General features: G+C 39.6%; 1 protein-coding gene across 1 annotated transcript in view; it reads left to right on the forward strand.

The window, feature by feature from the left end:
- OTC (ornithine carbamoyltransferase) overlaps positions 1–18,526 on the forward strand; it is a 60,118-nt gene that overhangs the window by 29,404 nt on the left and 12,188 nt on the right. Inside the window, exons 5-6 of the mRNA XM_032883150.1 lie at positions 11,063–11,216; positions 13,115–13,237. Of these exons, the coding sequence (XP_032739041.1) occupies positions 11,063–11,216; positions 13,115–13,237 (277 nt within the window). The remainder of the gene's footprint in view (positions 1–11,062; positions 11,217–13,114; positions 13,238–18,526) is intronic.

An 18,526-nucleotide genomic window follows, 5' to 3' on the forward strand; every position in this document is an offset into this window, starting at 1 on the left:
CTTGTCATTCTGACAGGTCACATAATGGAAGTTACAGAGGGATTTGTGGATGGGACATAGTCCTCAAATAATGGAGTGAACCACTGCCATGTTGAAAGGAATGTTTTTAAAAAGCTGGAAAACTCTTATTGAAGGTATTTATATGAGTGATATTAAGACCGAAAAAGGCAATCTTTCTTAGATTTCTTACTAAGACATTCTAAAATATTACACTGAATTAGGTACTAATAAATTGATGTATCTATAAATTGAAAATATGGTATCTCCATGAATCTTTACAGAGGTCACCAAAAAGCTAGCAGTCATGGCCGTTGTATGTCCTTGGGTAAATGGTAACAAAATTCAGTCCTTCACAACATGAACTATGACTCTTCATAGTATAGAGGCAGTTTGCCACAGTGGAAATTGCAGGGGCTTTGAAACAGGGTTGGGATTCGGTTGAAGTCACAGCTCATACCACACTGGACTAGTTGCTTCTAAGTCAGGTTCCTCAGCTGTAAAGTGGAGATACAAATACTTATCTCAATGAATTACATGAGGATGAATGAGATAATGCTTATAAAGGACAGGCACACAGAATAAATTCAAGTAATATTGATTGAACCAAGTTATGGCCTGATTCAATCTCAGGAAAGCTCTGATTTAATTTGAGACATCACCGTGGTCTCCTAGTCAGCTTACAGTAACCCAAGGCTGAAATTCCTATGACACATTTTGAGGAGGTCATTCTCGATGCCATTATGCCCTACCCATTTATCCCCGAGGTCCTCAAAACTAGGCACTAATACCTAAGTCAAAGTAATCTGGCCATTATAAAAGCTTTCATGAATAAATCTCATGTAGCAATTATTCAGCATCCCTGGATTTCTTCCAACACCAGCCCATTTGAGAGGAGCCCATCTGGCTTTGTTAAAGGTATTATTTTGTGTCCTCATTATTCTTATATTGATATAACTAAAAAAATCTGGCTGTCACTGATAACAAACTGGAATTGAGGGGGCACACAGTCTGATTCAAGGCAGGATAAGGACAAAAGGAAGAATGTGGGGGCAGGACCCCAGGAGAATACAAATTCTGTTTGCCTTTGGCTTTTGCAGCACATTCACCACGTTCCAGTAAGTTTAGGAACAACTCAACTTCTAACAGCATCAGGATTATTGTATGATTGTCCAGCTCACCAATATCCATGCTTGCTCGTAAGATCTGGCCCAGGACACTCCTAGTGTTTTCTTCTGTTTTGTTGGTTCTTTTCTTTTGTTTTGTTTTGTTTTAGCGTCTGTCCACCCAACCACAGAGACTCTGCAGGGGCTTTCCTGAGGCCATGGGGAACTTTGCTTATGGTATTTTTTTGTTTTGTTTTGTTTTGGTCTTCTGGGGGTTTTAATTAATTCCTAAAAAAGTTTTGATCTTATACCAAAGGATAAAACATCAACGAATCATAAAAATTCAATGTTGGAAAGGTCTTTATGGGTTATTTAGATCATCCATCCTTCTCATGCCTCCTCCACACCATTTCTTCAGAATTGTCCTGAAGTTTGCATGAAATTATCCACTATCAGGGCATGCTACATACCGTGCAATCTTGTTTCATTTTTATGCAGTCTGACTGTTCTGATGAGAGTTTATACAAACTGCCTGAGAGTTCTCTTCTACATTAACTTGAAATTGGTCTTGTTATGACTCTTGTCAATGTTCTCCTGTTCTTTCATCTCTCTATAAACATGTATTTTAACATATTCAAAGGCTTCAATTCATTGCAGTTATTATTCTTATTGTTGCTCAAATTACCCATATTTGGCCAGTGTGATCTGGCCTCAAGTTGGCTACTGGGTCGTTTTGACCTAACTCACTCAGGCTTTGATAACTCCCTTGCTTTTTGATATGGTAAAATGTTCCAGGCTCATCCTGTACATTTCATTACTTACCAAGGCCACGAATTAGCCATTGCTCTAAGAAGCCTTAATTTATTCTCAATTACTTTCAAAATCGTGTTTGGAAGAAATGTTCTTTTTTTTAATGGTACGAGGTGTTTTTCTCCTGGTTATTACAGTAATCATCTTTTTCGTAGAAAATACTAAAAGAGTTATAAAAATATAGACAGAACCACCAATACTGCCATCATCCTAAAATAATCAATGTTAACATTTTATCTCCTGAACCATCTCTCCACTTAAAGTCCTATGCCTCTTTTCCTAGGAGAAGAAGTGATGGGGGTAAGTATAGGGGGGAATAGACCACATTTTAAACATTCAAGTAAAATCAAGTTGAATAAATGTTTTAACTTATGGATTATTTTTTCTAAACCCTAATATTGGCCATAAAACATCCAGAAGAAACTGATGCATGTGAGAAACTTTAAATTTGGGTAATTTGGATTTTGTAAAAGCTGTTTTGTTACCATCAGTGACAGAGGCCCAAGATAGTCTACAAAGCTGCAGGAATCCACCGGATGGCAAACAGAATTCTATATATTCAATGGAAATGAAAACTGACAAAAATCAAGTCATTACAGAGCTAGAGAGAGTATTTTAACTTGTCAGCCTTTCATCTGTAGCACATATAACTCGGCTCTTACAATACTTAAAGCTGGGTAAAAATTGATGGAGAGGCATAGAAAGCTCAAATTACTGTTAATGGCTCTGTAAGTCCAGCTCTAGTTACAGCTTTGCCATTGTTTCCAGTGAAAAGGTTATTTTGTTTTGTTTTGTTCTTTAAAGATCTTTAGTAACCTGGAAGAAGAAAAATAAGAGTGGTAATTTCTTTATGATTTATAGCAACTTTAAAACATTAAGTAGAAAGCAGCATTACTGACAAAAAAAATAGAACTAAGTAACTAAAGGTCTTTAATATCTTTGTTTCCATAAGTGATTCCAGTGTGAAAACAACCTGGAAACTGTTCCTTTTCCCCTTCTATCATTAATTCTACTTCATCTTCAGCTTCTGTGGTAGAAGGATCAAAGTGGCATTTTCTATCAAGCTTCGTCATACTCCCTTTTGCCCATAGATGTTTTAATCTCCAAGGGGCTTTCTGAGCCTAAACCCATAAACCCTACTTTTTGTACTTTGTTGACATCCCAAAATATTAATCTTATGAATTTATCAAGCACTTAGCATTCCTTTAAACATAAAATAGCTAACATTCCTTGGTGGTTCTCAAAGTGTGGTCCCCAAGCCAGCAGAATAAGCTGTACCTGGGAGTTTGTTGGAAATGCAAGTTCTTTGGGGACCCAACCCACACTTACTGAATCAGAAACCCAACTGACTGTATTTCAACAAGCCCACCTAGTGATTCTGATGTGTGTTCAAGTTTCAGAACAACTGCTTTAAACAGTCACATACTACTTAACCAATAAGTCAAATACATATTAACTGAACAAAACAAGTCTCCTCAACCATGTAAACACTGATTGCAAACTTAAATCAAATGCTCTTAAACATTTAACTTAATCACAAGCCTAGTGTTTTGGATTTCCTTGGATGCTCTAAACATTTTGAAAAAGGAAAAGATACACAAAAAATAGCCCATTGATTACAGAGCTGATTAATATTTTAACAACAGAACTGGGCACCATGCTATTAATATCATAGATGTTGCTCTACATTCTTATCCCTACTTTTATTCTTACCTTTTTGGCCCTGGAATTGAAACTTCTCTACATTGCTGGTTTGTCAGGAATTCTACAAAAGACTACTTTGATACCTTTTCAGAACTTACCTTTGTAATTCTACCAAACCGGAAAGGGGGAAAAAAAAAAAAAGAGCATCTCAGGAGGCTAGTAATGCAGGTTAAGTGGATTGCTGAACACTCAGTTTTGGCTGGGTTGTGGGAACTGGTTGTTAATGTCAAGATGAACTAAACTCACATGGCTGGCCACTAGGCTGAATATATTTTTAGCACATCACTTTCACTTTTTATCATAGATCTATATTGGTTTCCTATTGGTGCCTTAACAAATTACCATACACTGTGATTTCAAACAACACAAATTTATTATCTTACACTTCCGGAGGTCAGATGTCTAACATGAGTCCACAGCGTTGTGTTCCTTTTGGAGGCTCCAGGGGAGAATCCAAGTCCTCACCCTTTCTAGCCTTCCTCCCTCTTCAAGAAGCTAGCATCTTCTCTCTTTCCTGACCTCTTGCCTCTCTCTTATGAGGACCCTTATAATTACATTGGGCCCGCCCCAGGATAATCTCTCTGTCTCAAGATCCTTAATTAATCCTATCTATAAAATTCCTTTTCTATCTGAGGTAACTTAATCACAGGTTCTGGGTACCGGGACATGGGCATGTTTGGGTGGGGGACATTACTGTATGTACCATAGGACCCTGATTTTAGTTTTTTCATATAGATTCTGACTTTTTACAGAAATTAAAAGATAAGGTATCTTTTAAGTTTTATTTTCTTTATTTTTCATCTCTGGCAGACCCACTGTAATGTCTTCATGATATATTAACCTGGCCTGGTTTGGATATTTTTAAATATATGCCTTTCTTAATGACATTGTTTTATAATTAGTCAGGTCATCAAGAAGTTTTATTCCCAGGGAGGCAGGAAGGTGAGACTGAAAATTTAGATTCTTCTTCAGGACCGTTAACTAAGTTATTCTGGAATAAATGGTCATGTCATCTTTCTAATTGGAAATTGTATATGGCAACTGGTGCTAGTTAACTGCTAGACTCCTTTTCTACTTCACTTTCTATAAAACCACAAATGCTGACGGCATGTGCCCATCTGTGTTATGGTTTCTACCATTTCTAGGAATTTGGTTTCTAAGTTAATATAATTCTTTGTGATTTACACACATTATAATGGTATGTATCTATGCTTTATAAACAGAAATATACTAATGAATCATTGAACACTACATCAAAAACTCATGATGTGCTATACAGTGGCTAACTGAACATAATAAAAAAGAGAAATATACTTAACAATAACCCACAAAAGATCTATCTGTATATGTAGATATATATAGATACTTTCTTACTTAGTAAATAAATTCAAATGTACATGGTAATAGCCATTCTTCACTGATGCTACAATTATGTTTTTGTACATTTTCTTTGCATTAACTCTTTATTAGCATGATGGACTTTTAGAGGCACAAATTATTTTATTTGATGATTTTTGGTACTATAAGTGACCACAACTTGACAAATGGGAGCTTCTTCAAGTTGATTTTTTTTTTCCTTTTAGCACTGCCTCTGCCATTTTAAAATCGCTTTTGCTTCCTGGAAACCACAGGGTGTTATAGACCTGTACTGATTTAGTCCAGCCCAAGGACATGGAATCAACTATCCTGTAATAGTTTCTCTTTCCCCCTTCTTTTTAAAAAAAGATTTCATGTATTTATTTGACACAGAGAGAGATACAGTGAGAGAGGGAACAGAAGCAGGGGGAGTGGGAGAGGGAGAAGCAGGTTTCCTGCTGAGCGAGGAGCCTGATTCGGCGCTGGATCCCAGGACCCTGGGATCATGACCTGAGCTGAAGGCAGACACTTAAGGACTGAGCCACCCAGGTGCCACTCTTTTTCTTCTTCTTCTTTTTAATAGAACAATATTAAGACCAAATTCTGGGCACTAGGGATACTTATAAGTGCTGAAAGGGAAAAGATTATAGCTATTGCAGCTGCCATTGAACTGTTCCTGGTAGTAACTGAGCTGAAAGGAAAATAAATACGTCTTCTTTTTTTAAGATTTTATCCATTTATTTGTTTAGAGAGAAAGAGAGCAAGTTGGGGGGAGGGGGAGAAAGAGAGAGAATCTCAAGCAGATTCCACACTATGTGGGAGCCTGAGGCAGGGCTTGATCTCACAACCCCGAGATCATGACCAGACCCAAAATAGTCAGCCACTCAACCAACTGAGCCACCCAGGCACCCCCAAAATGCCTCTTTTATAAGTGTATAAGATCTTGTTCTTTCCAGTATAGCATATCAAGTTTTTAGCTCTTATTTTTCTTATACTATAGGATTCTGAGACTACTGAGACTTTCTGCTTCTCCATTGTTCCATCCCACAGCAGAAGATCCCATTCTCTTCCCACCTCCTCTTTCTATTTTTGAGAACAACCATTCTCAGTCTTGTTGTCTTCATATTGGAATAACTTGGTAAGCTTTAAAAATATCGATGTGAATCTTCCACCATATCTCTGCTTTAACTTTCCAAAGGGCAGAATACGGCATCAGGATTTTTACAGCTCCATAGGTGATCTTAATGGGCAGCCAAGGTCAAGAACCTCTGTCCTAGGAGGTGTTGGGCAATCTCAGTAAAGCAGGCCAGGTACTCTCCCATAAGATTCTACCATATAGGTTCCTGAGACATCAACTTCACATTATAAACAGGTCAAGTAAATGCATGTTTGTCTTTTGGCTGCTTTGCTTCGAGAGCTCTTGGAATTGTTCAAGAGAGGGAACCAAAATTGCCCTTTTCCAATCATCTTGAAATCTTCATGTCCATAGGGCATTGACTTCTCCAGCTGCTCCCCTCATGTCTCCCTCTTCCAGCTTCATCATTCTTCATTCTTTCTAACCTTGCTCTAATTACTTCAAGGTTTGCAAGGCCTTGGTTTCCTCATCTATGAGGTTAAGATAACATTTATATATAACACACACTAAATCTAGCAAAACTCAACAATACATTGTAAAATTCTTGAAACCTTAAGAGGTTGGAAGGGTGCCTTGGTGGCTCAGTGGATTAAAGCCTCTGCCTTCAGCTCAGGTCACAATCCCTTTGGGCTCTCTGCTCAGCAGGGAGCCTGCTTCCCCCTCTATCTGCCTGCCTCTCTGTCTACTTGTGATCTCTGTCTGTCAAATAAATAAATAAGATCTTAAAAAAACCTTAAGAGGCTGGAGACCTATGGTTCTAGAACACTAAAATTATTTGAGAAGCTACAATATAAATAAAATAAGGTCAACTGCAATGGTTAATCCAGATTTTTTTTTATCCTATTTGTACACAGTTTAGGAAGTGATGCATATTTAAAGAAGTCCTTTCTAGTCAAACACTCCTCTACCTCTCTCTCAGGATTTTAGGTATCATAAAATTAACCAATTCTTCTGAAATAGGGAACTGATAAGTGATTACAGTTATAAACCTTAGTGGGATATCTACCTCCATCTAAGTGACTTCATCATGATAGAGTTAAAAGCCTGCATTCCATACCATGAAGCATCAGTATATCTGTACTGGGGAGGGAATTTTTATTAAGATCTTGAAGAAAGGAAGATTTAAACTTCTTTTAACATAAAGTTTATGCCTTAGGACAGTGGTTCTCAACATTTGTAAGGTTATCTGAGTTACCTGGGAAACCTGGTAATAGTACAAAGACCCAGATTTCTCCCCTATTTCAGGAGCTTGGGGCTTTGTAGTTTTTTAGTTCTTTATTTAGTTCTGATACACACCAAAGTTTGGGAACCATTGCCATAGGTCATCGGATGGCTCAGGGCACCTGGTTATTCTAACAAGGGAGGCCTTAATGGAGTGAACTATTCATTTCTTAGGATTTGAGATGCCTTTTTCCTTCAATTGAACTAGAAAGCACTCTCTGCCAGAGATTATGGACAAAATCCTATTTTTGTGGGCTGCCATCTCTTGATAGGTTTTTTGTTTTTTTTTTTTTTTTGGCCAGTTTAGGGTTCTAAGAAATGAATGGATGGTACTTTTAAAAATTTAGTGGCCTCAATTCTGTCTCTATTAGGGATCTCAAACTTTAATATGCAAATTAATCACCTGGAAACCTTATTAAAATGCAGCTTCTGATTCAGTAAATTTGAGTGGGGCCTGTGATTCTGAAATTCATCCATCCTTCCTCTCTCCCTTCCTCTCTCTTTCCCTTTTTTCCTTTTTTCTTTCTTTCTTTCTTTCTTTCTTTCTTTCTTTCTTTCTTTCTCTCTCTGTCTCTCTCTTTCTTTCTTAAGTTGGTGTGTTTGGTTTTGATTTTAGCCATTTGAATGGGTGTAAATTGATACCTCATTGTGGTTTTTATTTTTTGCACTTCTCTGATGATGAGTGATGCTGAGCATCTTTTCATGTGTCTGTTGGCCATCTGCATGTCTTTAGAAAAATGTCTATTCAGGTCCTTTGCCCATTTTTTAATTGGATTCTTTTTTTTGTTGTTGTTGTTGAGTTGCGATTTCTTTTGACATGGTAATAATATCTACTACTTACTGATCTCTTACTATGAATAAGACATCATACTATTCCCTTTAAATAGGTAATCTCATGTAATCCTCACAACTCAATAGAATAGATATTACTGTTGTTGTTTTAGAGATGAAGAAACTAAGTCACAGAGAAATATAACATTTCCAAGGTCACACAGCTCGTTAAGTTACAGAACCAGAACAAGAACCCCAATGGGTACTTTATAATCATAATTATATTTACTCTAACTACTACTATGAGTGGCTTTCCAAATTCTTTTGTCATTAAAAAAAGATTCTTTAAAACTGAAATGGTTAGAAGCCTCTATTGTAGAGGTTTCCCTTTAAATAATAAGAAAATGAGATTTTAAACCAAAGGCCATCTTTGCTAGTTTTGTAAGGCTGAAGCTTTAGATGAGGAAACACCATCACTCTGATGCATGGAAAAAAAATTAAAATACGGATCCCAGGCTTTCCTTCCAGATATTTACACGTGCAGAGTTGAGGAAATGTGTTTTAACAGTAAGAACATGGACTTTTTAAAAGATTTATTTATTTTTTAAAAAATTATTTTTATTTTTATCAAGATTAATTAGCCAACATATAGTACATCATTAGTTTTTGATGTAGTGTTCAATGATTCATCAGTTGGGTATAACACCCAGTGTTCATCACATCACTAGCCCTCCTTAATACCCATCACCCGATTACTCCATTCCCCCACCCCCCTCCCTTCTGCAATACTGTTTGTTTCCCTGAGTTCAGAGTCTTTCATGGTTGTCTCCCTCTCTGATTTCTTCCCATTCAGTTTTGCCTCCCTAGGAACAACAAATGTTGGCGAGGATGTGGAGAAAGGGGAACACTTTTATACTCTTGGTAGATTGATTGATTTATTAGAGAGAGAGAAAGGGAGAGAAACAAATGAGGAAGAGGTCAGAGGGAGAAAATCTTCAAGCAGATTCCCTGTGGAACAGAAAGCTTGACACAGGGCTCAATCTCATGACCCTGAGATCATGACCTGAGGGGAAAGCAAGAGTCACTCAACCAACTGAGCCACCTAGGGGCCCCGAGAACATGGAGTGTTTTTTTTTTTTTTTAATTTCTTTTCAGCGTAACAGTATTCATTGTTTTTGCACCACACCCAGTGCTCCATGCAATACATGCCCTCCTTAATACCCACCACCTGGCTCCCCTAACCTCCCACCCCCACCCCTTCAAAACCCTCAGGTTGTTTTTCAGAGTCCATAGTCTCTCATGGTTCACCTCCCCTTCCAATTTCCCTCAACTCCCTTCTCCTCTCCATCTCTCCATGTCCTCCATGTTATTTGTTATGCTCCGCAAATAAGTGAAACCACATGATAACTGACTCTCTCTGCTTGATTTATTTCACTCAGCATAATCTCTTCCAGTCCTGTCCATGATGCTACAAAAGTTGGGTATTCATCCTTTCTGATGGAGGCATAATACTCCATAGTGAACATGGAGTTTTGACTTAAATTGACTTTGGTTTGAATATGAGCTCCTCCAACTTACTTAGCTGTGTGGTCTGGGGCAAGTTACTTAACCTCTTTGTGTCTTAGGTCCTTCAGCTATGAAATGAGAATAATAACATTCACCCTTCTCTGTGCTATTCAAATTCATGGCCATGATTTGGTTTGCTTTGCCTTTTTGGTGGATTTTTGTGTTTATGATGTCGAACACTTTCTTTTTTCAGAGCTGCTGATAGCTATGTAGGGTGCAGGGACAAGGGCTGAATGCCTTCTCAGGCTCAGCCCCTACAGAAGTTTATTGTGGATTGTGTCATTCAAGTTCATAAAGAAGCAGACTGCAAAATGAAATTAAACTTGCAAGAGATTGATGGGGGAAACTTCTGTGAAGGATTGAAGGAAGGAGGAAGCAGAAGTAGGACAGGGAAAGCCTTCAGACCACAGTGCAGGTCCTACTGTATTGAAGGAAGAAGAGGGAGGAAAAAGTAGGGTAAAAAGAACCTGAGACTGCAGCAGAGGTCTGAGAAAGTCTTGGCCAGGACAATGGAGAACCTCAGAGCAAAGACTGCCCATTGGAGCAGTCCCATGTCAGGCAGAGTAACTCAGCTCTGGTGCCCCCACTCTGCTCAGCCATTGGCTGGGAATATAGTATGGGGGGAGTGTGGCCTTAGTGGAAACACTACAGTGTATCCCAAAAGTGCAGCAGCTGGGGGTTGTCGGCTAATGAGACTCCTCCCAGAAGGTTCTTTCTTGTGCGGCAACCTGTGTGTGCAACATTCATGGCTGCCACACACGTACTTTCAATTTTACATTGAAAATGTATATATGTCTGTGGGATGACATCAAAGAAAATGAGCCACATGCCAGACCATTAATGTCACTGTGTATACCTTGTTTTGATCTTGTCCTTTTAACTTTACCAACTGCCCCTTATCTATAATTCATTGTCATAACTTGCTAGGCCCACAGTTGATTTTTTACCCCTGTAAAAAAACAGTAAAAGCAGTGGTCACTGGATGAGATCAGTGGAACAACATCTGGCTCCTATAATGACTACATGTTTAATATTAGCTTTTATTTTTTAGATTTTATTTATTTATTTGAGAGAGAAAGAGGAAGTATGAGAGAGAGAACATGAGCAGTGGGAGGGGCAGAGGGACAGGGACAAGCAGACTCTCCAGTGAGCAGGGAGCCTGAGGTGGGGCTGGATCTCAGGACCCTGGGATCATGACCTTAGCCAAAGGCAGATGCTTAACTGACTGAGCCCCCCAGGTGCCATAATATTAGCTTTAAAATCTGTCATGTTAAGTAGCTGTAACTTTGTAACAATTCTAATTTATTAGCATTTCTTATTCCTGTTTAAGATCATGTCTAAAGAAGGAATTATTAAGCATAATTAACTTAGATTATCTTTTCTTGGTCTCCTGCAGTGTGTTGTCTAGCATGACAGATGCAGTGCTGGCTCGAGTGTACAAACAATCAGATCTAGATATTCTGGCTAAAGAAGCATCCATTCCAATCATCAATGGGCTGTCAGATTTGTACCATCCTATCCAGATCCTGGCTGATTACCTCACGCTCCAGGTTGGCTTATTTCTTTGCCTTACATAAAAGCAAAATAAATAAATTGTTCCCAACTAGCTCTAAATGGAACCATTTAAATCATGGTATTGGTGTTTTGTTTTCAAATATCATTTTGGCAAAGAACTACAGCATATGTGTGAATGCTAGATCTACAAAGGAGACAGGGCATTGTTAAAAACAGATCATCAGATCCTTCTATTCTCAACTCAATTCACAACCTCTTTTAGTCCCACCCCCCATCCCCTCTTCTTTCAATCACTGTTTTCTAGGACATATTTAACACAATGGATGAACAGAGAATGCTGGAGCATACAGAATGGAAATGTTTTATGTAATCCTACATACATCCGGCTCTGTGGCTTGGGAATGAAGACTGGTTGAGTATGCTTTGAATATTCAAAATGGTCCACTACCAAATCACTTTCTGAGAGGGAGGCCATTTTCTATCATTTTAATAAACTGATTGCTTGAGACTGGAGTTAAGAACACATAGAATTTATAGAACCGAGGCAAAATTAGCCATGTCCCCTTAAATTAGAAACTTGAATAACTTTGAAAAGATTCATCTCATTTGGCTTGCCACAGCCAATCTACATGGTCTTGCCATCGGGAATCCTGACAATCATGGTTTCTGTGTGGATGGACCGTTCTGGAAGACAGGGAGAACTGATGGATCCATATTCCTCCTTATTTGAATGAGCCACACACATATGAATGTGAAGTTAAACTCAAAATGAAATGGAACTCTTTGGTGATGAGGATAGGATTCATGCAGAGAAGATAATACAACAATGTTAGATACCAAGTGGCTGCTGGCAGGTATGGCTTTACATATATGCCAGATAATTTAATGCTCCCCCCTGGGGCTTCATCATTACTAGATTACAGATTCATTGAAGGACAATAAAAAAAATTTCCTATTCATCATATTGTCCCCTGCAGGGCCTGGTGCAATGCCTTCATATAGAAGATACTCAAAGCAGGAGTTGAGTGAATAAATAGCAGCTTATTAAGAACATGGCATTTATATCAGATGGACCTGGATTTAAATCCTAGATTCACCATGTAGTAGTTCTGCGATCTCAAAGTTGTTTAGCCTTCCTATTTTTAAAATATTATCTTTATGAATATATAAAATCTGTGAAGCCTACAGACACTTCAAGAAAAATAAAACAAACGCCCTTAAGCCTATTACATAGTTTTGTCACATCTTACTTTAGAAATTTTTTTGTTTTTAAATAATATATTATAAAGAGTTGAAGCATACTGTGTAACTCTCCCTGATCCCATTTCCTTTCACCCCACAAAGAAATTATTTTCCTGATGTTTGTATTTATAATTCCCAGGCATGTGTTTATATTTTGACTACACATCTATATCTGTAAACAACCAAAATATTAATGGGCATGTTTTTTAACTTTATATAAATGCAAACATAGACACCATGTTCCACTGTTCAAGATGCATTGTGTTTCCCCATTCTAATACCAATGAATGTAAGCTCCATAAAGGTAGTGATTTTTTTTTTTCTCTCCTTTCTTCATTGTTCTATCTCCAGGACCAAGGAAAGCCTCTGGACACTCAATTTGTTGAGTGAATGAATGAGTGAACGAACGAATGAGTGAATCCAACAAAGATTCAGATTTGGAATGTATGAAACTTTGAGTCTCTGTATGAGTTCATATGATGTCATGGTTTAAGACATTAAGTCATTTTGCTATTTGTTGTGATTATACATTCATATTATTGCTCTATATAATGCAAAAACAAAAAACTAGTAGTTTGTTCATTCCAACAAAGCTATAAAAAATGACTCTTTCCTTTATTTTAGCTCTAATAATTGTTTCACACAAGTGGCTTTCCTCCTGGATGTAATCTCCTCCTCCCTTGGCTTTTAGGAACACTATGGCGCTCTGAAAGGCCTTACCCTCAGCTGGATTGGGGATGGGAACAACATTCTGCATTCCATCATGATGAGTGCTGCAAAATTCGGGATGCACCTTCAGGCAGCTACTCCAAAGGTAGGGGAACTTTCTGCCTTGAGACTAAGCCCCTCTTAAATCATCCCAGATACAACTACCAGTGAAAGCAAACCAGTCTTCCATTCAAGGAAGGCACAGGTGAGGCCACAAACTTAAGGCTATGTAACTAGCATTACTATTACATTTATGTGGCCTCTTGAGTGCCCATTTCCCATGAAGCCTCTCATTTGTGCGTCTTTCTTAAAACCCTCTCTGAATTATCCCTTTGATGGCCCTGAAGCCAGCCAGTATGATGACTGGCATCCTTGGGCACCGCTACAACAGAGGCTGAAGAAAGCAATGAAATCCAGACAGTGTAGAATTCCCAAGGCATAGAGAGAATGTCATCACTTTTCTAATACTGAGTTTAGTGGAAAAAATGCCAATCTAGTGTGAAGGTCACAGTGATGGCTTCTATACCAGCTTAATATTTCAAACTCAACTCCAGGGGCCCTGCAACTTTTTGAATCTAAGTCCCACGCGGCTGTGAAAATGTCCCCAATTTACTTCCTACTCTGCTGCTAATCTCACACAGAATGTACAGGAGGCATGACTTCTTTCATAGGTTATTTTCAAAAGTAACACTTTTGATATGTAAGGAGCTGGTAATAGTTGCTGCCTCTGAGAAGGGGAAGTGGGAGGTTCAAGGACAGAGATAGGTGGGAGACTTTATTTTCATGGTATATCCTTTTATGTGGTTTGAATTTCTCAACATGTTAATGTTTTACCTACATAATGACATAAATCCATAAATAATACACCCAAATAAAAAAGTGTAGATGCCTCCAAGAGAAGCCCTATGTTAAGACACTCCCTGCCTCATACAAAATAAATAAGCCTTTTACAGGACAAAAATTAATGTACAAGAGACTCATACACAAACCAGTACTGAAGGATCCCCACAGAACCTTTTAAATATTCCATCACTGGGGCGCCTGGGTGGCTCAGTGTGTTAAGGCTCTGCCTTCAGCTCAGGTCATGACCTCAGGGTCCTGGGATCAAGCCCCGCATTGGGCTCTCTGCTCAGCAGGGAGCCTGCTTCCTCCTCTCTCTCTGCCTGCCTCTCTGCCTACTTGTGATCTCTGTCTGTCAAATAAATAAATAAAATACTAAAAAAAATCCCATCACTACTGAATATTTTCCCCATTATGTTTCTGATTGGCTAATGATATCCAATCGGAAGTCTTTTTTTTTAATGGATTTTTTAAAAGATTTATTTATTTGACAGAGCCAGAAAGACAGAGAGAAATAAAGTGAAAGATAAAATTGGCCCTGTCATTAAGAGCAACTCCTCACAATTACTGTGGACTAGTGTGTTTCTGACCAGGCATCTGTTTGCTGCTATTTCAGTAGTGAGTGCGAGGGTTCTCTCTAACAAACTAAGACGTCCAGAGGCATCTTAAAATTACTAAGGCCTAAAATTACTCCCTGCTTCTGCTTCTTGAGTTTGAGATGTTTATTTGCCAATCACCAGGAACATGAATTACACAATATGGGTTAATTACTGAATTTCTCTAATAGGAAATTCCCCAGTCCCCCAGGCTTTCATGCGCTCTTCACCCCTTCCTACACCAGTGTCTTGGGCTGAGTTCCCTACAAGGGATTTAGTGAGGATTTGTGTACAGGTATTAAAGGAGTACTCCTAAGGAAGACCTGTAGGAGAGTAGAAGGACAGAGAGAAAGAAGAATCTAAGCAAGAGGGCCATTTAGAGTCACTAACCATCCCGGTTTGCCTAAGACTGAGGGATTTCCAGGGACATCGGACTATCGGTGCTAAAACTGGGAGACTCCCAGGCAAAGGGCATGATTGGTCACTCTAGTGCCACGTCAGGCATCATCCTACAGAAGGAAGCTACAGCCTGATCCCACAGGTGAGCTCAGAAGCGTAACTTATGCCCCAGAGTTGTCTCAACCTGAGGCAAGGAAGGTGGGCTTGCTTCCTCTTTTTTAAAGATTGTATTTATTTATTTTAAAGAGAGAGAGAGAAAGAAAGAAAGAGAGAGAGAAAGCGCACAAGCGAGGGGAGGGACAGAGAGAGAATCCCAAGAGGACTCTACACTGGGAGCCAATGCGGGGCTCTGTCCCAGGACTCTGAGATCATGAACTGGGCCAAAATCTGAAGTCAGATGATTAACCAACTGGGTCAGTCACACACCCAGGTAGGTGGGCTTTCATTCTTTGAACCAGTCATTGGTCAAAGGCAGCAAGGGGAGGTGGGGTAGTAAATCCCCTGGCACTTTCAGCAGGAAAGCAGCTGGGTAGCCAGAGAGCTGTCTTCCGAGGAAGAGCTGCAAGTGCTGTTAAAAGCCCATTGAAATGGGGAGAGGGAGCAAAAGCTGTGAAAAGAAATCCTACGATGGCATCTGCGTAGAGCACCGGCATTGTCCACTGTCTCCTGCCAAAGAAAAAGAAAATAAAATGCTTTTCACTAGTGCTCTTGCTGAACCAGTTTGAGTCAATGTGCCCTCTGTCATAACAAAGTACCACACACTGGGTGGCTTCAAATGATAGAAATTTATTATTTACAGTTCTGGAGACTAGAAGTCCAAAATCAAGATGGCGGTGGGGCCACGCTCTCTCTGAAGTCTCTAGGAAAGAATCCTCATCTCTCTCCACAGCCCCAAGCTTCCTGGGCTTGTGGCTGCATCCTTCCAGTCTCTTCCTCAATGTTCTTGCCTTTATGTCTCTGTTTCTCTGTACAGATGCCCCTCTTCATAGGAGAACGTCAGTCATGTAAAAAGTAGGCCCGCCCTAATCCAGTATGACCTCATCTTAACTCCTTACATCTGTGAAGACCCTCCTAGATAAGGTTACATTCTGAGGTTCTGGCTGAGAATGAATTTTGGGAGGACACTCTTCTACCTAATAAACTTGTCATAGAAGAAATGGCAGACACAGACAACAGCATGTATTAGAAGCCACCCTATTATAGTAAACTGTGGGGACTCAGAGAGAGAATTCGTTTTTTTTTTAAGATTTTATTTATTTGACAGAGAGAAAGAGGTCACAGGTAGGCAGAGAGGCAGGCATAGAGAGAAAGAGGGGGAAGCAGGCTCCCCGCTGAGCAGAGAGTCTGATGCGGGGCTCGATCCCAGGACCCTGGGACCATGACCTGAGCCGAAGGCAGAGGCTTTAACCCACTGAGCCACCCAGGTGCCCCTCAGAGAGAGAATTCTTACAGCAGATAATTCTCTTTCTTTCAGCATAAATGGAAATGAAGGGTCAGATCCGACTTGTGCTTAAGGTGGTTCTCCTTCACTTTATGGGAAGAGTTAACCCACTGTCACCCAAATCTAGTTGGAAGAAAAGCTCTGTATTAATGCAAACTGTGATTGCATTTAGTTTTTACAGTGACAACATTTATTAACAATAACTGTTCCCTGATAGAAGATGCTTCTGGAGAGGTTTTATTCTGTTGGAAAAATATAGGATTTAAACATTTTATGGTGTGTCAGAGATGTTTTATTACCACCAAAGGGAAAAAATTTGAATCTTACAAAGTAATTTTGATATTGTTCTTAGGCAAAAACTCATTTAAATGACAGACAGCGTTAAAACTTTGTCAAATCTTGGTGGGAGTAAGAGTTTTAAGAAGTCTTTGGGAAAGTGTGATAGTGCAGATGTTGTTCAGTTAATTTATAAGTAGGCCTATTTCCTTTCAAGATAAAGCTAGGAGATTTATTGTAAATTTAAGAAGCCCTGAAGTCTCCAAGGCCATAATTAATCTATTTCCCCATTCTTCAACTGGGAATCACTTACATGTTCAAGAAAACATAATTTTGTCCTTGATTGTAAAATTGCTCCATAAACTATTGATGGTAATGATTTTAACATTGTTCTAAGTGAATATTTAGACTGAACTGGGTTTGTTAATCACCTTCTTCCTCTGGTTTTAAGATTTATGTAAAAGCCAATGAGTGATTTAGTATTGAAAGCTGAGCTGTGAGTAAAGAATTCCTCTTTGTATTCTCAGTCATGGCCCAGTGCATGCAAGGTTGGGTGATTTTCTAATTTCCAAACCTCTCTGTTGGTTCTCTAAGTACTTATTGATCCCTTCTGTAAGAATGATTATATGTAGGGAGTATAAAACCTGCTCTCTAGAGGGAAGGCTAAATTTTCAGGGCAGGAGGCACACGGGGTAATGGCCAAGCCTCTTCATTTATGTTTACTGGTATGAATGGTCATATTAGTTACTAAATTAGCAAAGCTTTATTAATTACCTTCTCCACATCCCTATAAAAGAGCTCTAGAACTTATGGCTATTTGAGGGTGGTCTAAAATGTCTGTGCCACCATCATCAGCGTCATGTGTAGTTTCTTTCAAGAATTTTGTTATGAGAAGGAACTATGGTAGACACTCATGTGCAAATAGACAGTTTCAAAGGAATGATCCTGAACATGCTTGTGACGGGCTGAGGTTCCCGGGAGTAGACTCTGAGACAGAGTTTGGTACGCAGGATGCTTATTAGGGCATGCCCTTGAGGCCAACACCTGTGGAAGGGAAGGGAGGAAAGCAGGAGTGGGCAGAGGAAGAAGCCGAGCCGCACTGCAGGTCGAACAACAGCCTCGTCTGACCTTACAGAGACTTCTAGATCTGAGATGGCCATTTAGAGCTGTTCCAAGTTGGGAGGAGGGAGTCAAGTTTCCAACCCCTTCTGTCAATCAGTCATTGAATGTAGGTCGTCCCAGAAGGGGATGTGACCTTGGATGAGTCAGCTCTCTGCAGCTGAGGCATTGCCCAAAGAGGGCTGGCGGCTGAAAGCCAGCTTCTGGCAGCACGCCCAGCAGCTGGGGGAATAAGCTCTTTATTCGTGAAGGGGGGATGTGAGTGGCATATCACAGTGTGTATCACAATGCTCCAGTGAGAATTTCTAAAACCCAACTTATAATAAATGCTAAGAATTCGGGAAAATGAGAAGGATGGAGGAAGGTGAGAATAACTGGGCTGTTTGGACTGACAAGACCTCCATATGGAGGGTCCAGAGGTGAGGCTGGGCTAAAGTTTGACAAAAGAAGAGCTGACATGTTCCAACGAAGACCCCCAGGAGGGGACAGGAGGAGGTGTTCAAGGGTAAAAGGCTGAGATGGCAGAAAAGGGCAAGACGTAGTGCGGAGATAACACTCAGATTGCCTTTCCTACAGCAAGATGTTGAGAAGAATTAAGAGAGACAGAAACAGGGAATGTGGGGGCAGGGGGAAGCCTTGATACTCTTAATCAGCTTGGACTTAAGGAACAAGTGGTAAACATTGCAGGCTTCAGAGAGAACAATCCTCGCTGCTGTTGACAGAA

This window comes from Lontra canadensis, unplaced genomic scaffold (assembly GCF_010015895.1).
Source record: "Lontra canadensis isolate GAN:19392208 unplaced genomic scaffold, GSC_riverotter_1.0 scaffold86, whole genome shotgun sequence".
Taxonomy (NCBI): Eukaryota; Metazoa; Chordata; class Mammalia; order Carnivora; family Mustelidae; genus Lontra; species Lontra canadensis.